This window comes from Paramormyrops kingsleyae, chromosome 20, assembly GCF_048594095.1.
Source record: "Paramormyrops kingsleyae isolate MSU_618 chromosome 20, PKINGS_0.4, whole genome shotgun sequence".
NCBI lineage: Eukaryota > Metazoa > Chordata > Actinopteri > Osteoglossiformes > Mormyridae > Paramormyrops > Paramormyrops kingsleyae.
The window spans coordinates 22,327,435-22,348,899 of NC_132816.1; the positions used below are offsets into that span (position 1 = coordinate 22,327,435).

At 51.9% G+C, this 21,465-nt stretch overlaps 1 protein-coding gene across 1 annotated transcript; it reads left to right on the forward strand.

Moving 5' to 3' along the window:
• The first annotated feature begins 218 nt into the window (after positions 1-218).
• On the forward strand, positions 219-21,151 carry LOC111848364 (serine/threonine-protein kinase 32C-like). Its single transcript, XM_023820275.2, has 12 exons — positions 219-736; positions 8,499-8,554; positions 12,546-12,697; positions 14,326-14,499; positions 15,242-15,279; positions 15,838-15,927; positions 16,226-16,329; positions 16,537-16,653; positions 17,140-17,265; positions 18,138-18,266; positions 18,668-18,735; positions 19,065-21,151. Exons 1-12 carry the CDS (start codon positions 655-657, stop codon positions 19,216-19,218), a joined length of 1,290 nt encoding a protein of 429 aa, XP_023676043.1. The 5' UTR covers positions 219-654; the 3' UTR covers positions 19,219-21,151.
• Positions 21,152-21,465: the final 314 nt, after the last annotated feature.

Genomic DNA, 21,465 nt, shown 5'->3' on the forward strand with positions numbered 1-21,465 from the left:
TTATTTTATTTTTATATATGCGTGTACTATTAACTATTATGTAAATTCAGTGTCCTGGCAGTTAAATCCCTGAAATTAATTGTGCTTTGTATATAAATATATTCCCAAAACAATTTGCCTAGTGAAGCTGGTAGTTTCCGCAGTTATAAGTTGGCCAGCTAGTAGGACAGCAAATTCACGGCGTTTGCCACTTCCGAAATTAAAGGTATAATGCCGATGGCGACGCTGCGTTTAATACGACTTCGCCATCATAAAGCAGCACAAGGCTATTTTCACTTATTGTCTGAAATCCTAACCCCCGCAAACAGTCATTTAACGGCCCCATTGTCGCGGTCACACACTGCGTCTGTCCCCATAACGCGGCGCAGGTCCCCAAGCTCGCATCCCGGCGTCATCTGACCAGCGCTGATCTCGGTCACGGATGACAGACAGCGAGGGAGCAGCTCAGATGATGCACACCGCGCCGTGAGGGTGTGCAGGAGTATCTCCACACAGCACAAAGGCACGTCCTCCCCAGTCCAGGGAGAAGGAGCACAAAGGCAGGTCCCTTATCCAGGGAGACGAAGCGAGCGACATGCATGGGCAGGAGCGCCGCTTCTGAAACCCCCGCCTGTTTCTCCCCGAAACGGGAATGATCCCTGATCTCCGGCAGAAATGTTTCACTGGAGCAAGTGGAAGAAACGGATAGGGGCGAATTCTTCTTCGAAGAGACCGGTGTTTGACGAGAAGGAGGATGGTGAGTGATCCTCCCCGCCCGATGCTACCCCAGCCGCGTCCATCCAGGCAGCAGATGCAGCGGCTTCTGTGACCCGGTCCGGAGAACCTGGGTTGGGTTCGGGTAGCTTTTTTTGAGAACTTATGAGGAGCTGAATGAAGAGTCCCTCGATAGTCCCGAAACGAAACCTTACCTCTTACCGAAGCAGTCCCGTGGATGTTACGTTTTAACAATATGTAGATAACGTAGAGCGGGGTTAGCTAAATCATTCTCAGCGGGGCATTTTAAACCCCCGATGGCCTTCAGATGGGATTTTACATGACAAAACGTTAGATAAAAGTGTTCCATTATTTTTTAAGCAAATGAACTTGTCATAAAATTCGCCTATTAAATTCACTCGTTTGGAAAATGTGATTTTATTCAGATGAAAATGAACTACATGAAGTCAGAGGAAACGTGGCCAAGTGAATGTACATGTGCATGGGTAAACAGCAGTGTTACGAGCAAAGTTAAATTATTATTATTGTTGGTCGGGACAGTGGCCTCATACTGCCAAAGCCCCACTCTGAATGTGGAGTTTCCCTGCTGTCTGGGTCTCCTCTGGCTTCTCTGCTTCCCTCCTGAAGTTCAGAGACATGCGGTTTGGCTAATTGGTGTCTGAATCTGACACAGAGCATGATTGTGTGTGTGTGTGTGCCCGTGCCTTGTGATGGACTGGAAACCTGTGCCTTGTGCACTGTGATAGGGTTGTACCCTACCTGGTGCCCAGTGATTGACTGGCATCCTGAGCAGTGTGTGCCCTGCCTGGTGCCCTGTGATAGACTGGCATCCTGAGCAGCGTGTACCCTGCCTGGTGCGCTGTGATAGGCTGGCATCCTGAGCAGTGTGTGCCCTGCCTGGTGCCCTGTGATAGACTGGCATCCTGAGCAGCGTGTACCCTGCCTGGTGCGCTGTGATAGGCTGGCATCCTGAGCAGTGTGTACCCTGCCTGGTGCCCTGTGTTACCCTGGCATCCTGAGCAGGATGTGCCCTGCCTGGTGCCCTGTGATAGACTGGCATCCTGAGCAGTGTGTACCCTGCCTGGTGCCCTGTGATAGACTGGCATCCTGAGCAGCATGTAGCCTGCCTGGTGCGCTGTGATAGGCTGGCATCCTGAGCAGCGTGTACCCTGCCTGGTGCCCATTGATAGATTGGCATCCTGAGCAGCGTGTACCCTGCCTGGTGCCCTGTGATAGGCTGGCATCCTGAGCAGGGTGTGCCCTACCTGCTGCCCTGTGATAGGCTGGCATCCTAAGCAGCGTGTGTCCTGCCTGGTGCGCTGTGATTGACTGGCATCCTGAGCAGTGTGTACCCTGCCTGGTGCCCTGTGTTACCCTGGCATCCTGAGCAGGATGTGCCCTGCCTGGTGCCCAGTGATTGACTGGCATCCTGAGCAGTGTGTACCCTGCCTGGTGCCCTGTGTTACCCTGGCATCCTGAGCAGGATGTGCCCTGCCTGGTGCCCAGTGATTGACTGGCATCCTGAGCAGTGTGTACCCTGCCTGGTGCCCTGTGATACCCTGGCATCCTGAGCAGGATGTGCCCTGCCTGGTGCCCAGTGATTGACTGGCATCCTGAGCAGCATGTGCCCTACCTGGTGCGCTGTGATAGGCTGGCATCCTGAGCAGCGTGTGTCCTGACTGGTGCCCAGTGATAGACTGGCATCCTGAGCAGTGTGTGCCCTACCTGGTGCCCTGTGATAGGCTGGCATCCTGAGCAGCGTGTGCCCTACCTGGTGCCCTGTGATAGGCTGGCATCCTGAGCAGCATGTGTCCTGACTGGTGCCCAGTGATAGACTGGCATCCTGAGCAGCGTGTGCCCTGCCTGGTGCCCTGTGATAGACTGGCATCCTGAGCAGCGTGTGTCCTTCCTGGTGCCCTGTGATAGGCTGGCATCCTGAGCAGCGTGTGTCCTTCTTGGTGCCCTGTGATAGGCTGGCATCCTGCGCAGCGTATGTCCTTCCTGGTGCGCTGTGATAGGCTGGCATCCTGAGCAGGGTGTGTCCTTCCTGGTGCGCTGTGATAGGCTGGCATCCTGAGCAGGGTGTGTCCTTCCTGGTGCGCTGTGATAGGCTGGCATCCTGAGCAGGGTGTGTTCTGCCTGGTGCCCTGTGATAGGCTGGCATCCTGAGCAGGGTGTGTCCTGCCTGGTGCCCTGTGATAGGCTGGCATCCTGAGCAGGGTGTGTCCTTCCTGGTGCCCTGTGATAGGCTGGCATCCTGAGCAGGGTGTGTCCTTCCTGCTGCCATCCTGAACAGGCTGGCATCCTGAACAGGGTGTGTCCTTCCTGGTGCCCTGTGATAGGCTGGCATCCTGAACAGGGTGTGTCCTTCCTGGTGCCCTGTGATAGGCTGGCATCCTGAGCAGCGTGTGTCCTGTCTGAGATGGGCTGGCATCCTGAACAGGGTGTGTCCTTCCTGGTGCCCTGTGATAGGCTGGCATCCTGAACAGGGTGTGTCCTTCCTGGTGCGCTGTGATAGGCTGGCATCCTGAACAGGGTGTGTCCTTCCTGGTGCCCTGTGATAGACTGGCATCCTGAGCAGGGTGTGTCCTTCCTGGTGCCCTGTGATAGACTGGCATCCTGAACAGGGTGTGTCCTTCCTGGTGCCCTGTGATAGACTGGCATCCTGAACAGGGTGTGTCCTTCCTGGTGCCCTGTGTTAGGCTGGCATCCTGAGCAGGGTGTGTCCTTCCTGGTGCCCTGTGTTAGGCTGGCATCCTGAGCAGGGTGTGTCCTTCCTGGTGCCCTGTGTTAGGCTGGCATCCTGAGCAGGGTGTGTCCTTCCTGGTGCCCTGTGATAGACTGGCATCCTGAGCAGGGTGTGTCCTTCCTGGTGCCCTGTGATAGACTGGCATCCTGAGCAGGGTGTGTCCTTCCTGGTGCCCTGTGATAGACTGGCATCCTGAGCAGGGTGTGTCCTTCCTGGTGCCCTGTGTTAGGCTGGCATCCTGAGCAGGGTGTGTCCTTCCTGGTGCGCTGTGATAAGCTGGCATCCTGAGCAGGGTGTGTCCTTCCTGGTGCCCTGTGTTAGGCTGGCATCCTGAACAGGGTGTGTCCTTCCTGGTGCGCTGTGATAGGCTGGCATCCTGAGCAGGGTGTGTCCTTCCTGGTGCCCTGTGATAGGCTGGCATCCTGAGCAGGGTGTGTCCTTCCTGGTGCCCTGTGATAGGCTGGCATCCTGAACAGGGTGTTTCCTTCCTGGTGCCCTGTGATAGGCTGGCATCCTGAACAGGGTGTGTCCTTCCTGGTGCCCTGTGATAGGCTGGCATCCTGAGCAGCGTGTGTCCTGTCTGAGATGGGCTCTTTCCAGCCTCTTCCCCAATCCTGGTCTCACCAGGATAAACCATGTGAAAATGCCCAGATTTATTATAGAATTATGTAGCTGGGTGGTCAGACCCTCTCATCCAAAGTGATCTACAGCCAAGAATGCAGGGTCAGCCGGTCCCTGGAGTGCCGGGGGGTTAAGGGCCTTACTTAGGGGCCCAACTGTGACATCACACTGCCAACCCTAAGACCTGAACTGGCAACCTTCTGATCACAAGCACTTCATCCTCACCTGCTGAGCCACAGACAGCATAAAAGAGCATAATTGCTTTGACTGACAGACATTTGGTATCAAGTTTGTGTGCTTAATTATTTTACCCCCTGCTGGGTTATTGAACTATTTCACATTTAAAAGGCACAAATTATGAATAATGGCTCGGCCTATAAGCAGCAAGAGAAATGTCCACATTCAGCTGTTAGCTGTAGTGATTTGATGGTTATTTTTACTTTTTTTACACTTTATTTGTACATACTGTGCTCTACTTGAAGGCCTGCATTAGCCGCTTCTTTCAAAGCCACAAACCCACAGGGTGTGTTTAGCATAACTGGAAAGTACAATGATAACATCAGTAGATGTGACAGGGGAAGGGGAGGGGATGTGAACAGACTCCACCTGAAAGCTGGTTAGTAGCAGCTCAGTAGTGTGTGTCTGTTAGCATGATGGTGTGATTCCTTGTCCCTGCATAGGTATGTTATGTGTGCAAGAGCGAGAGTGTTTTTGGTGTGTTATCAAGAGTGTGCGTCAGAATGAGTGCTTATGTTCACCTTTTGTAGGATCCCACCCTGTGTGTGTGGAATTGGCATAGTTATGTGCGTGACTATGCGTGTGGTCATATATGTGTCAGTATGTGTGTAATTATATATGTATCATATATGTGTCTGTATGGGTTACTGGGCTTCTGTATATGTGTGATTTTACAAGCTGCTTCATGCACCCACACATTAACTCACACACTGTAGCACTAGCACCCTGCCGTCAACACAGTCAGGCATTTCACACCACGTGCACTGTCACAAGCGACCCTTTGCCTTGGCAGCAATCCCCACATCGTGTGTCACGCCTCTGTCTCAGGACAGGTGTGATCTGGGGGAGGCCTTTTCCAAATCGGCGTGATGCTTTGTGGTTCCAGACCTCTAAGTATCTCAGGGGATTCTGAGCAGTGCATGTGTCTGTACACTCAGCACTGCACAGGGCGGAGGTCAGAGTGTGCTCAGCACTGCACATGGCCAATATCAGTGCGTGCTCAACACTGCACATGGCAGAGGTCAGAGTGTGCTCAGCACTGCATATGGAGAAGGTCAGAGAGTGTTCAGCACTGCATATGGAGAAGGTCGAAGAGTGCTCAACACTGCACATGGCAGAGGTCAGAGTGTGCTCAGCACTGCACATGGCAGAGGTCAGAGTGTTCTTAGCACTGCACATGGCAGAGATAAAAGCATGCTCTGCACTACACACAGAGAAAGTGGAGCACTGCACACAGTGTAGGTGTGTACTCACCACTGTACTTATAGGCTTTTTTGTAAATGTGGAAATGGCCGATATCAGACTGTAGTCGTGTATCATCAGTTTTGTGCAGTAGAATGAGGTCATCAGTTTAATACAGTGATATGAGGTCATCAGTTTAGAGCAGGAATATGAGATCATCAGACTGTAGGAGTGATGTGAGGTCACCAGTCAAACTGTAATCATGTGTCATCAATTTTGTGCAGTTATGAGGTCATCATGTTTAGCACAGTAATGTGAGGTCTTCAATTTAAAGTAGTAATGTGGAGTTTAGGTGAGTAAGATGAGCTCATCAGTAAAGGACAGTAATGTGGGGTAATCAATCTGCAGCAGTAATATGAACTCATCAGTTTAGGACAGTAATGTGAGCTCATTGATTTAGGATAGTAATGTGAGCTCATCGATTTAGGATAGTAATATGAGCATATCAGGGCAGTAATATAAGGTCTTATTCTGTAGCAGCCATGTGAGATCATCAATCAAACTGTAATCATGTATCACGAATTTTGCCCAGTAACATGAGGTCATCAGTTTAGCACAGTAATGTGGGGAAATCAGTTTTGGTAAATAATATGGGCTCATCAGTTTACCACACCAATATGAGATCAACAGTCTGCAGCAGTAATATAAGGTAATCAGTTTGTGGCATTAATATGAGGTCATCAGTTCAGGGCAGTAATATGAGGTCATCAGTCTGCAGCAGTAATATGAGGTCATTAGTCTGCAACAGTAATATGAGGTTATCAGTTTATGGCATTAATACAAGGTCATCAATTTAGGACAGTAATATGCGACCATCAGTCTGCAGCTGTAATATGAGGCCTTCAGTGCACCACTGTAATGATAATTGCTTGATCTGCTGCTGTGATGTTAGGTCTATAACAGCCCATAACAGTCTATAACAGAAGTAATATGATGTCATCAGATTGCAGTACCAATGTGAGGTCATGACTCATTCAGAAAAAGAAATGGCCATAAACAGTGAAGAATCAGCTAATTAAATATGTGCCGTGGTAAAATGTGAAATGATCATTCTGCCCTGTAGAAATAGGGGTGCCATACTATAAAGATAAAGGCTCCATTCCCTCCACTGCTGTCCTGCTTTCTGCTAAGGCTTGTCATTCATTACACATCTCCCCGTCAGCTCCTCCGTGTGGCGTTTACACACTCCTCTGTTTGGTCTCCTGTGTGAGGAGCCTACACACCTCTGTGTGGCGTTTACACGCTCCTCTGTTTGGTCTCCTGTGTGAGGAGCCTACACACATCTCCCCGTCAGCTCCTCTGTGTGGCGTTTACACGCTCCTCTGTTTGGTCTCCTGTGTGAGGAGCCTACACACATCTCCCCGTCAGCTCCTCCGGGTGGCGTTTACACGCTCCTCTGTGCTGGTCTCCTGTGTGAGGAGCCTACACACATCTCCCCGTCAGCTCCTCCGGGTGGCGTTTACACGCTCCTCTGTTTGGTCTCCTGTGTGAGGAGCCTACACACATCTCCCCGTCAGCTCCTCTGTGTGGCGTTTACACGCTCCTCTGTTTGGTCTCCTGTGTGAAGAGCCTACACACATCTCCCCGTCAGCTCCTCCGGGTGGCGTTTACACGCTCCTCTGTGCTGGTCTCCTGTGTGAGGAGCCTACACACATCTCCCCGTCAGCTCCTCCGGGTGGCGTTTACACGCTCCTCTGTTTGGTCTCCTGTGTGAGGAGCCTACACACATCTCCCCGTCAGCTCCTCCGGGTGGCGTTTACACGCTCCTCTTTTTGGTCTCCTGTGTGAGGAGCCTACACACATCTCCCCGTCAGCTCCTCCGTGTGGCGTTTACACGCTCCTCTGTTTGGTCTCCTGTGTGAGGAGCCTACACACATCTCCCCGTCAGCTCCTCCGTGTGGCGTTTACACGCTCCTCTGTTTGGTCTCCTGTGTGAGGAGCCTACACACATCTCCCCGTCAGCTCCTCTGTGTGGCGTTTACACGCTCCTCTGTTTGGTCTCCTGTGTGAGGAGCCTACACACATCTCCCCGTCAGCTCCTCTGTGTGGCGTTTACACGCTCCTCTGTTTGGTCTCCTGTGTGAGGAGCCTACACACATCTCCCCGTCAGCTCCTCTGTGTGGCGTTTACACGCTCCTCTGTGCTGGTCTCCTGTGTGAGTTGCCTACGCACTTCTCCCCGTCAGCATGTCTCTGTGGCATTTATTCACTCCTCTGTTTGGTCTCCTCTGTGCAGTATAATGTTTAATGTCTCTTTGCCAGAGTGTGAAGTCAAAGACTTCATCGAGGTCAGGGTAACTCTCAGAGGGAGCCTTCAGCTCTGGAAGAAGCACGTTAGCATCCCAGCCGCCATGCAGAGGGGAAGGAGAGCCTGTCTTACCATCTGCGGCAGTGGCCCAGTCTTCCAGGCTCTCCTGCCCCAGTGGAATATTTATAGGTAACTGCTGCCTCCTGCAGGGGGGTGCTGATGGATGGAGGCCCCGTTTTGCCCACCCTGCCTGGAACTGAGGCCAGTTTGGCTCCTTTACCCATGGTGTTACTGGGCAGACCCAGGTGCTTGTGGAGGTTGGTCGTCGGCTGTCCCATGAGCCGCTGGTCATGCCGCTGATTAGGTGCCACTTGCAGCTGTAATCATTTCTACAGCAATAGTGTCCCTCAGCCCTAGTGGAGTCGTCACCAGAGTTTTGTGTTGATGGCGGAAGTATTCTTAGTTGAAGCACCCCCCAGTTTTACCAGTACACCAGCATTGTATATTTGAGCTTGCCATTGTGCTGCACTGGTCGTTCGGGTCTTACGAGGGGCTGGATGTGTCCGTTCTGGTGCAGCTTGCAGCAGCCCGATGTAGTTTCCATCATACACCTGGATGTGTCCATGGCGTAGGTGTTGCTGGGTCTCTGCACCTCTCACCACGCTTCTGCTCTCTTTTTGTCTTGCAGTGAATTTTGACCATTTCCAGATCCTCAGAGCCATCGGGAAAGGAAGCTTCGGCAAGGTACCCGAGCACAGCCCACTGTCTGTCACGCATCTTTCTGTCTGCGTGTGTGCAAGTGCCTGTGCGTGTGTGGGTGCCCGTGTGTGTGTGTGTGTGTGTGTGTGTGTGTGTATGTGTGGGTGCCCGTGTGTGTGTGTGTGTGTGTGGGTGCCCGTGTGTGTGTGTGTGTGTGTGGGTGCCCGTGTGTGTGTGTGTGTGTGTGTATGTGTGGGTGCCCGTGTGTGTGTGTGTGTGTGTGTGTGGGTGCCCGTGTGTGTGTGTGTGTGTGTGTGTGTGGGTGCCTGTGTGTGTGTGTGTGGGTGCCCGTGTGTGTGTGTGTTGGGTGCCCGTGTGTGTGTGTGTGGGTGCCCGTGTGTGTGTGTGGGTGCCCGTGTGTGTGTGTGGGTGCCCGTGTGTGTATGTGTGTGTTGGGTGCCCGTGTGTGTGTGTGTGTGTGTGGGTGCCCGTGTGTGTGTGTGTGGGTGCCCGTGTGTGTGTGTGTGGGTGCCCGTGTGTGTGTGTGGGTGCCCGTGTGTGTGTGTGGGTGCCCGTGTGTGTATGTGTGTGTTGGGTGCCCGTGTGTGTGTGTGTTGGGTGCCCGTGAGTGTGTTCAGGGAGCTCAGCCACCGGGGGGGCCTGGGTAATTAAATTTCACTAATAGCTTTGTAGACGGATCCGCACAAGGCAGCAGCGGGGGGGGGGGGGGGGGGGGCTTCCACTAATTACAGTTCAATTTGAGCTTCTCTTAAGCACAGTTCTGGAGCTGCGACGGCCCGGTCCAGCTGGGATCTGGGCCGATGGGGGGCCCGGCGTGCGTGGAGGGGGGCAGGAACTCATGTGCAGAACATTTGCTACCTAATGTGTGACTCGCTGGCAGAGCGTCGCTGACGCCTTCACACGGCGGCCCGTCTGGGTGTTAAGGAGACAGAAGGGCGCTGCTCGCTGGGTTAAGTCACTGAACGCCGGGCATGTGACAGCGCAGGAGAACCTCAGGGCCATAGGTGCATGGAAACAAGGGGGCCCCCAAATGGCCAGGGTGCAGGGTACCCTTATGTACCCCCTCACTATGTACCCCTTTTTGGGGACGGCGGTCCGGGGGCCCGGCGGGGGGGCAAGCGGCCCATAAGCGACCAAGAAAGCAGATCACGCCCTTTCTGCTCACCCTCTATTAAAGTATGTGTGTATGTCTGTCTATGTGTGTGTAAGGTACAGTATGTGTGTATGTCTGTCTGTGTGTGTGTAAGGTACAGTTTGGGTGTATGTCTGTCTATGTGTGTGTAAGGTACAGTATGTGTGTATGTCTGTCTGTGTGTGTGTAAGGTACAGTATGTGTGTATGTCTATGTGTGTGTAAGGTACAGTATGTGTGTATGTCTGTCTATGTGTGTGTAAGGTACAGTATGTGTGTATGTCTGTCTATGTGTGTGTAAGGTACAGTATGTGTGTATGTCTGTCTATGTGTGTGTAAGGTACAGTATGTCTGTATGTATGTCTGTGTGTAGACTGTTCAGTATATGTGTATGTCTGTCTGTGTGTAAGGTACAGTATGTGTGTATGTTTGTGTGTAAGGTACAGGATGTGTGTATGTGTGTCTTTGTGTAAGGTACAGTATGTGTGTATGTATGTGTGTCTGTGTGTAAGGTACAGGATGTGTGTATGTATGTCTGTGTGTAAGGTACAGTATGTCTGTGTGTGGACTGTTCAGTATATGTGTATGTCTGTCTGTGTGTAAGGTACAGTATGTGTGTCTGTGTGTGTACTATACAGTATGTGTGTGTATGTGTGTATAATATACAGTAGGTGTGTCTGTGTGTGTACTATACAATATGTGTGTGTGCATGCATTTTTGTAATTATTACGTTATGGGGACCAGATTTCCCCACAATGTGATGAAATCCTTCTGGGGACATTTTATGGTACCCACAAGGACAACCTCCATTTTATAAAAATCTGTGAATGCAATAAAAAACTAAAAATGCCAAAAGTCTTATTTTTTGTTTGGTTACTTATGGTTAGGGTTAGGGTTAGGGTTAGGGGTTAAGGTTATGGTGGGGATTACGGTTTTTCCCATTAAAATGAATGGAGAGTCCCAATAAAGATATGAGTACAAATGTGTGTGTGTGTGTGTGTGTGTGTGTGCCCGCATGTTTGTGTGTGTAGTATTCAGTATATGCGTGTAGTATACAGTGTGTAGGTGTGGTATATAGTGTATGTGTCTGGTATACAGCGTGTGGGGGTGTGTGGTATATAGCGTATGGGTGTGTGTGCATATCTGTCTATGTGTATGCATGTGTGGCATACAGTGTGGGTTTGTGTGTGGTATGCAGTATATGTGTGTGGTATACATTGTGTGAGTGAGGGTGTGGTATACAGTGTATGTGGGTGGTATACAGTGTGTGAGTGTGGGTGTGATATACAGTGTATTCGTGTGGTATACAGTGTGGGGGCATGACATGCAGTGTATGGGTGTGGTAAAGAGTGTGGGGGTGTGGTATACAGTATGTGTGTGGTATACAGTATGTGTGTGTGGTATACAGTATGTGTGTGTGGTATACGGTGTGTGAGTGTGGGTGTGATATACAGTGTATTCGTGTGGTATACAGTGTGGGGGCATGACATGCAGTGTATGTGTGTGGTATACAGTATGTGTGTGTGATATACAGTATGTGTGTGGTATACAGTATGTGTGTGGTATACAGTATGTGTGTGTGGTATACAGTATGTGTGTGGTATACAGTATGTGTGTGTGGTATACAGTATGTGTGTGGTATACAGTAGTGTGGTCTGCAGTGCTTCTTCTGGCATCTGGCAACGTATCTGGAGATATGACGCTTCATCCTATTGATGTTCATGAATATGAGAAATTGCTGAATTTTCACCCAAGATAAAATGCTTCCATAAAACTTTCAGTAAGATGAAAGATGTCGTCAGTGAGCCCCAACTACTCGCCCATTAGCTGTCAGCTCAGAGCTGCGTTTTGAGCCTTTTTCACAGGTTCAGTTAGAGCAGTAGGGCTCATCAGGCCCTTCACTAAAAACCAGGCAGAATAATATTATTATATGGAGGGACTGTGGGGGGCGGAGCCAGGCCTGACCTATAATAAGCAGGCTGGCATTGGGGGCCATTTGGACTTGGGACACGCAACGCCAAACACCCACGCTGATGTAATCACACCTGCCGGTCCGCCTGTCCACAACCGTGTTACTGTGAAATTCTCATTAGCGCTCTGCTGACAGCATCGCGGTGACTCTTCCTGGAGGCTCCGGTGTGTCCAGCTGCCGGCAGGCCGGTTGCATGTGAGGCCGAGGCCTCCTCCTTCCTCTCCCTCCTCCCTGGGCCAGCGAGGCTCCGGCAGTAAAGCAGGCTACTGCGGCAGGGAAAGTGGGTCTGCTATCCAGCAGGGACTGAGCCCAGGGGCACGGCAGGGCGCGGAATCGCAGCCGAGTGGCAGGACGCGGAACCGAAATAAACCGGGCGAAGCTTTGTCCTGAAATTCCTGCTCATGTGACGCCCAGCAAGGACGAGGGAGGCCTGACAGCACTGAGGAGCGCAATGCCGTGCCTGAGCACCTCATGCTCGTGAACAAAGACCTCAGCCGCTTCCAGTATCAGTTTCTATTGGTCATCTTTAGGCCAATAGGACATCTGTCCTCAGTGACGGAAGGAATAACGGTTATTTCCCCTCTGGTCATCTGTTATGTGAGTGTGTTGATACATTTCATGTTTCTTTTGAAGTTTATCATTAAAAAAAACCCTACACCTAGCTATTTGCTGGTTTCTAATCCAATTCCCATGAAGCCTTGGGGCAATGAAAAGGTCTCCTGAACATCTTCTGCGTTATGACAAAATCCTCACTGTGAATGCGATGCCATCTGTTAACTTGACGATTGTAACACACAAGCCTGAAAAGTTCCATGAACAGGATCATGCGACACGTACAGAAATGAAAGGAGTGCTATTTGGTGTAGATGTTGACGTGGAACGCATGGTCACGGGTGCTCTCTCTCGGCTCAGGTGTGCATCGTGCAGAAGAGGGATACGGAGAAGATGTATGCTATGAAATACATGAACAAGCAGCAGTGCATAGAGAGAGACGAGGTCCCCAATGTCTTCCGGGAGCTGGAGATCCTGCAGGACATTGAGCATGTGTTCCTGGTGAACCTCTGGTGACTATCACACCGCTGCTGATCCCTGCGTGCAAGACTGCCTCAAGTTGTCAAACGTTGCCTCATACTGCCTCGTGCTGCTTCATTTTGTTTCATACTGCCTAACTTTGCCTCACCCTACCTCACGCTACCTCATACGGCCTCACATGGCCTCATGCTGCCTCATATTGCCTCACATGGCCTCATGGTGCCTCAGGCTGCCTCATGCTGTCTCATGCATCCTGGGGCCTAAGCAGTTCTTTCCATTTCCATCCCCTTTCCTCCTAACATCAACATCTTGAGATACTTTTACACTTATTTTTAATGTTCATTGAATAGCAATATTCACAGCTCCTGTAAATGTCTCTTTTTTCACAGGTTTACACATGATAATAAGTATATAGTATAACTAAAATTTGAACCCCCCCACCCTGAAAAGAGTCCAAGACAAGTGTGCTGTTTAAACCTTTACAGGCATAACCTTAAGTAACCAAAGCTTTACAGAGCTTGTTGAATATGGGCGACAATGTTTTCTGAGAAGTAATGGAGCGAGGATGTAGTTCGAGGACCTCGCGGGACCGGCCCGCATCTCGGTTAAAAAGGCACGCTTTTGGAAAGTTGCAGTTGGAAAGTTGCAGTGTGCTGTTTTTATAATTTGCTGCATCAGCTGTAGCGGCTTCTTCATTAGTTTTCACGGTACACCGGCATCTCTGTGCTGCTGCTGGCAAAGCGGGCAGCTGGAGGGACAGAAGCCCCCTTTTGCTTGTTTATCATGAAGCGGGCAGCTGAACCCCCTGTCCTCATCCTCACAGACCAACTCTGTTCTCCACAAAGACGCTTGCGGTTGCTGACCACAGCAGAGACGTTAGGGTTCAGCCCAAGAGTTCCTCACAGTGTAGAAGAGCCGCACTTCTGACCCTGGCACCTGTGCCCTCTTTGGTCGAGCGTGCTGGGCCATCACAAGCCCACCACGTGGCCAGTCGTGTTGTGGCGGTCGCCCACTATGGGCCGCGCTCGAGCCGGGGTGCAGGGGCTGTTTTAAATAGCTCAGCGGCGCCCACTTCAATCACACTGGCCTCATTGTGTTACCGCAGCAGTCGCTGTGACTCTCTCTGCGGCGAAACCTGCGCGTGTCCCGGCTGCGCCGACCTCGTTAGGACTCGCACCTGCACGGTGCCGCAGAGAGCGCGTTAACCCATCACGCCCCGGGCCAGCCCGGCCCCGGCACAGCTGCTTCCCTCTCTCCTGGCGTTCAGAATGTGCAGAAGACCTCGCCGTCATGGCGGTGGGACCCGAGGCACAGCTGACAGTTACACATACATAGCTTAGTTAGGATCCTTGTGGAGGATAATGCTGATCTTTTAGCTTTTCTGCCCAAAATGGGACATAATTGCAAAAGGGAGCACAGAACCTGTGGCTGAGAAGGAGGACAGAGAGTGACAGAGCCGGAGTGGGGACAGGTGTCACCTTTGGTGTGACAGCATGGCTAAACACAAAATGAAAACGCCCTTCTTTGGTTTTTGTTTGGAATCTGTCTTGGCATTTTTCATAGGAATTTTAGCTCTTTATCTCACAGACATTGCAGACTATTTGTCACCAAGGCTCCTGTGACTTTGGGTCCCCCTCGTGACTGTGCCGCACCCTCCCAGGTACTCCTTCCAGGATGAGGAGGACATGTTCATGGTGGTGGACCTGCTGCTTGGCGGCGACCTCCGTTACCACCTGCAGCAGAACGTGCAGTTCAGCGACGAGGCCGTCAAGCTGTACCTCTGCGAGATGGCCCTTGCCCTCGACTACCTGCAGAGCCAGCACATCATCCACAGGTACGGGCCTCTCCCATGGCCGCTCCGCCGACCCTGATGCCGCCACGCCGGCAGAAATGAGAACCAGCTCACGCTACTTTGGCCAGCGAGCGGGATGAGTGGAGTTGGCCGGCCGGGTACGACGTGGCTTTTGCTATCCTGCTTTCCTAACTACCAGGTTTAAAATAGCTCCCTGCTTACCGCCGGGGAAGGCGGACTGAGTGACTGTGCAGCGGAGAGGTGACCCTATGCCTGCTGCCTGTACCCTGCTCTTCTGCCTCCCAACACGCTAGTTGTGACAAGAGAATTCTACACAATTATAGTGTTGCGAGAAACTCTGATGATGGGTCTCCTAGCAACCACGCTTCAGACAGAGCCAGGAGGGGAAAAATTAGCGGGCAGTAATCCCAGGACTCACGCGCTGCGCGGCTCTTCCCAGCAGCGCGCTAACAAAGGCGGTTAGCCCGCTCCCTCTCACACACGGGCTGGGTAATCACACCAGCGGAGGCCTAGCGGAGGACACCTCCGACGCTCCGCAGGGGCGCCGTGCTGAAGGGTTCTCACAGCCAGTGGGGGTTGCCGTGGTAATTCAGCTTTCATGGTGGATCTCCTTCAGCAGGATCCAGCGAAACGTGACACTGTATTGGAGGCCGCGTGGGATTCGAGCTGTGGGGGGAGGGGTTGCTGTCAGCAAGGGTGACAGAAAGACCTGCCCTGTAGGGGGCACCACTCGCTAATGCCCCGGCTTCTCTCCACTTTGCAGGGACATTAAGCCTGACAACATCCTCCTGGACGAGCAAGGTGAGCCCCCAGCAGCGAGTGGCCACAGCGGGCTGCCCAGATCCCGCCTCTGCTCACCACAGAGACGCATCTCTTGTTTCCCAGCATAAACCCGGGCCTCTCATCTTACAGCTTTGGGGGTCTTTCTGATTTTGGAAAACGTACACATGTCTCTTCTAAAGTCACCTGCATACTGCTACTTATCTAGCATGTTAAGCAGCATGAGAGTGTAAGGAGTTGCAGCTCCCACAGCCTGCTGTGCAAACGGCAGCCAGGTAACAGGGTGCAGGATAACATACCAGCGAGATGCAGAGCAGGTGACTTAGTAACCCAATGCTTACCTGAGCTATGGAACCAGGCGGGAAGAATGGGCTTCGAGCTGCAGAGACCGCAGACGTGGGTGATGTAATCGGCACTAGAGGCAGATCGGGACCCCAGGGGAGCTCAGCTGCGTAGCTCAGCCTACAGTTTTCTAGCTGCGTTTTGGACACTTTACTCAGGTTGTAGTTTGCATGTCTGTGCATTTCTGAGTTATGTCACATATATTTCAGGCCTGTCTATGTCTATATATCTATACAGGTCACGCTCACCTCACGGACTTTAACATCGCCACGGTGATAAAGGATGGCGAGAGAGCCACTGCGCTAGCGGGAACCAAGCCGTATATGGGTAAGACGGAAGTGGTCCGAGGAAGACTCTAGATTATTGAGGGCGCAGCAGCCCTGGGGATAAGCAGCCTATATGAGGATATATAAGGGAAGTAGAAGGTTGTGTTTGGTTGTGTTTGCTGTTGTGCTGCCCCAAATGCTCGCAGTAAAACAGGCATTAAAGCCTGGCTGAATTTGCATAAGATTAAATAACAACCTCAGCACCTCATAATTAGCCTGCCTCCCATGCGCGACGTTCCGGAGGCAGCTCCAGATCCGCTTCCGCTCGGCTCCAACGGCGCGCCTGCCTCTGCCAACAGCCCCCGAAATCTTCCAGTCCTTTGTGAGCGGCGGTACTGGCTACGCCTTCGAGGTGGACTGGTGGTCGCTCGGCGTGACAGCGTACGAGGTGCTGCGGAGTCTGGTACGGTCACCATATGGATTACGCTCTGCAATTTGCCACACTGACAGTGGGGGGCGCACTCTCCCCAGCTCTGCTTTCTATACCTGCTTTTCTCCTTCTCCCACTCATCCCCTCTCCTTTTCCTTCTCTGGTTTCCCCTCACTTTTTGCACTCCTCCGTTCCTCCTCCTCTCTCCCTCCGACTCCCCCACTCTTCGCCTCCCTCCAGAGGCCATACGAGATCCACTCCACGGACCCCCTGGAGGACCTGATGCAGGTGTTCAGCACCGTCAGCGTGTTTTATGCCCCTACGTGGCCCAAGGACCTGGTCACCCTGCTGAGGAAGGTGAGGAAGACGAGCTCTCCACAGTGCGCCCATTACACTGAGCGCCCCTAATGGTTTGTGCTGTCCAATAAATCTGGTCATTTTTCAGTTTTTACCGCAGTATCTGGGGAGAAGAGGGAGCTCAGTAAAAAAAAACAACCAAAGGGAAATAAAAGTAAAGGAGATTTTGTAAACTAGGACGGGACTGTAAAGTCACTCATATTGGGTCAACGGCGTAGACCAACTGTTCAGAGTGGTTGTGAAAATTAGATCTGCAGTGCCCCCTTGTGGACAGTAGATTGACTGACTGGTTGCTTTCTGGAGCATAACTACCTAGGCAAGGTCGTGGCCTTACCCCATTTCCATGAACATACATCATTTGTCTCATTCTCCTTGAGAAAGTTACATTTTAGAAGAGCTTTCCTTCCCTCACCTGCTATTCGACCAATTGCAGCGCATGCCGTATCTGGGGCTGGTCATGTGACTGGGTGCCTCTGTGTCCCACAGCTGCTAACGGTTAACCCGGAGCACCGCTGTTCCTCACTGGCCCAGATGCAGGCCTCTGCCTGCATGAGCGACGTAGACTGGGAGGCAGTGTACGAGAAACGGGCAGAGGCAGGGTTTGTGCCCAATGTGAGTGAGCTACTCCCACTGCACCCTGGACTACTGCACTGTCACAGCACCCTGGGCTACTGCACTGCCACTACACCCTGAATTACTGCACTATCACCTGGGCTACCGCAGTGCCAACACAAACTGGAGTACCTCACAACCACTGCACCCTGGGCAACTGCACTGCCACCACACCCTGTGATATCACACTTTCACCACACCCTGGGCTACCACACTACTATCACACCCTGGGGTACTACACTATCACCACGCCCTGGGATACTACACTGTCACCACACCCTGGGCTACCGCACTGCACCCACACCCTGGGTTACCATACTACTACCACACCCTGGGCTACCGCTCTACTACCACACTCTGGGCTACCGCACTACTACCACACCCTGGGTTACCATACTACTACCACACCCTGGGCTACCGCGCTACTACCACACTCTGGGCTACCGCACTACTACCACACCCTGGAGTACTACATTGTCACCACACCATGGGCTACTACACTGCCACATCACCCTGGGTTTCCACACTGCCACCACACTCTGGTTTACTACTATCACTGCACCCTAGGCTATGGTACTGCCACTGTGTGATTTTGACTTGATTTGTTCATTAGCACGTTCAAAAGTCTAAAATGCCGGCACAAGCCTGATTTCTTCATATTTAACAGATATTTCTGACTTTTTTAAATCTTAAAACTGCTACACGATGACACACACACACAATCCACACACAAGGAATCTTATCTCCCCAAGCTACTATAAAAGGTGTTACATGAGGTGTCGTCTCCCTGCAGTCATGTGACTGTGAAGCAGGCAGTCAGCTGACATGGTCACACTTGTGTGTGAGTGTGTGCATGGGCGTGTCTCCCTCAGAAAGGTCGTCTCCACTGTGACCCCACGTTCGAGCTGGAGGAGATGATCCTGGAGTCCCGTCCTCTGCATAAGAAGAAGAAGCGTCTGGCAAAGAGTCGATCGCGAGACAGCAGCAAGGAGTCCCAGTCGGTGAGGAGACCATGCAGACACATACACAGATACACACGCAGAAGCACACGCACTCGTGCACAGGCACAGGAACACAGGCACACGCACACAGGCATACCTGTACACAGGTACACGTGCACATGCACACAGGCAGGACAAACATAAAGGAGGTGGGTTCAAGTCCCAGGAATGCTTAAGCAACTTGAGTTTATAAAAGGTCCCATGTTTCAGAGTATTAGCTACATGTTGTTTCTGATGTTTTTCTGTCCTCCGCACTGGATCATCTCCTAGTAGCGACTGTGCATGACAGTTGAAATCAGAGCCGGTTAATCATTCTAAGATCAGAACACCTTCTCACCTTTGGCTGAAGAAGCACGTCTTTAGCCTTTCAGCCTTTGACATCTGACCTCTCTCTTCCTCAGGAGAATGATTACTTACAGGAGTGCCTTGAGGTTGTGCAGCAAGAGTTTGTCATCTTCAACCGAGAGAAGTGAGAGAAGAGCCCAGTCACTACCGACCGTCATGTGACCATTAACTCCACCCCTTTATATTTCTTAGCTTTCAATCCATCCATCCATCCATCCATCCGTCCATCTATCCATCTATCCATCTTTCAAGTGCTTGTGTTAGTTATTGTTGCTGAACTTCCAAACATAGCACCCCCATCCACGGAATCCATCAGTGCTCATTCATTCCCACCCTATTAAGTGATGCTGAATTTGTATGATGTCAGATGGACCTTGAATCCCTGCCTTGTCTGCATGTATGCGCCCGATTTTAGGCATGTGTATGAATGTGTGTTTAAACCATGCGTTTCAGACTGAAAAAGAGGCAGGAGGAAGGCTCCCACTTGGACACACCCACCGAAGCCGAGGGCGACGAAGGAGGCTCTGAGGACGAGGCAGCCCAGGGGGCAGAGTCCTCTGACCCCAACACCTGCGACTCCATGGGCTCCTCCGCAAGCAGCTGCTGACGCTGCTGACGCTGCTAACTGTGCTAGCATGGCTAATGACGCTAACTGTACTAGTGTGGCTAATGCTAACGACTCTGCTAGCACCTCCCAGCTGCAGATGCTGTCGTGCCATGGCTCCCACCCTCCGCTTGCTGCCAGGACTGGAACCTTTCAGAGCAGCAAGCTTCATCCACTTCAACCACCCCAACTAGAAGCATGCAGGACTGGTGGCCTGAAGGAGCCTCTCACTCAGTTAGCACGACTAGTGCAGTTGGCAAAGCCAGTGCGGTTAGCATCACCAGTGCGGTTAGCATCACCAGTGCAGTTAGCATCGCCAGTGCAGTTAGTGTCACTACGACAGACTGTTCCAGGACAAGCCTACAAGCACAACGCCTGTGTCAAGGACAACATCCTCAGCCTCTGTGGGCCCACCTGTGTGTTGCTTTCTCCCTAGCCAGCGACCTAAATGCTAATGCAGGTTCTGGCAAAGGAGGTGAGGGCAGGTGATTGTCAAAGTAAGAGGGCTGCCCTTGTCTTCCTGAAGGAACCTAACACAAGTTAAATCCATAGGTTTGCTCCTCATCCCCAAGGTCCATAGTTTTGCCCAGATCCTTTTAGCTGCTAAGTTGTGGTGTCCCCGTGTAGGAACATGGTCACCCCCCATCGCTGGTGTTTTATTTCACACCAGCAAATGACCCTTCCCAGTACGGACGGGGTGTCGGCCCCGCTGACTCCGGACGGGGCCATTTATAGTAGCATAGGCCTGTTTAAATAGCATTAGCGGAACGTTAGCACAGCATAGCGCCTGCTTGCGGACGCCTGCGCGCCGCTCTTCCTCCACTTAGCGCCTGGTTAGCGTGACGTGTGAATATGGCTGTCGGCACAGGCCCTGCTCCACAGTTTTATGTGGGCCATTAGCCGAGCGCCTTTGCCAGGCGAGCGACATTCACACCCTGCTGTACAAACGCGCGTGGGCGCCTCCCGCAGGCCACGCCACCCCTGCTTTTTCAAACCCCTGGCGATGCCTTTTCCGATGGGAGCCGCGCTCTCCCGTAGCATGCGGCGCGGAAGCGTCTGTCCTGCAGCAAGTGCTTTTTTGCATCCCGTTATCCTGCGTTCATTCACCGTATTTATTGACTAAGGCCATAGGAATGTTGCCGCTGCTGGCGGTATCTGACCGCGTCGGCGACGTCTCAAGGTTTTACACTGGCAGCGTTAAATAAGTCACCTGCACGCACCATAGCCTGCTCAAATGCATGCAGTACCGTATATAAGCACAAGGGGGCCTTATTATACAATCTTTGACTTTGCCCCTTGTGTGGATTACATTAGGTGGGGTGCAAACCCAGCCCTTGTCTGCCCCCCCAAGCCTGCCCACACTTTTGTTCTGCACATCTAATTCTGTTAGACAGGTAATTATCAGCCTCTGGATCAGGTGTGCGGGCTGGTTTGCGTGAGCTTGGCGGCTGGGACTTGGGCTGTCTGCCACCCACTGTTATCTTTGATTAAAGTCTTTGGCACTCGTGCTGAGTACCTGTCGTAAGAGAGTAAGGCTTCTTTTTAAGCTTTTGCATTGTACTGTTGCCTGCATGAGGCATACTTTCAAAGGGGCTACGTACGGAACAGAAGTGTAGGACTGGATTCGTCACGCTGCTGCCTCGCTGGGATGCAGTGGGCAGGAGTTTCTGGGACGCCTCCATAGGTATCAGAATGCTCATACACGTCCTGTGTCCATGCACCAGCATTTTTTTAAAGAAGGACATCCAGACCAGCAGGTGGCGGTGGCGACTTTAGTGTGGCTATAATCTGAAGTGGTTCTCGGGATCACGTCTTCATTTGGCCGATCACAGTGGGCATGCGGCCATTCAGTTCACCGTGCCTGTTCTCGAGGGCCCTGTCTGTACATATGTTCTGCTTTTACTGCTCGGATAAGGGAATAAAGTGCTTTCCTTCATGTTGGCTGTGTCTGTTTTTTTAAATAACCCCTTTCCTGTACAATCTGACAGGACTAAGAGATGGGAGTGGGAAGGCCTTCCTACGGTTTGTATAAATGTGACACCAACCTCACACGCAGAGTGCCATCCCTGCCACACCTACCGCTGCTGTGACTTTCTCCTTTTCCTGAAGGTCTAAGATGAACCATGAGTCGCCAAATCATCGCAGCACATTCAGTGTAGAAAATTCCAATTTCCCCAGACAGGATTGATCGGATCTTCATGGCACTATGTTCAGTGGAGCTGTCAGCGTGAAGGAGAGATACTGATGAAG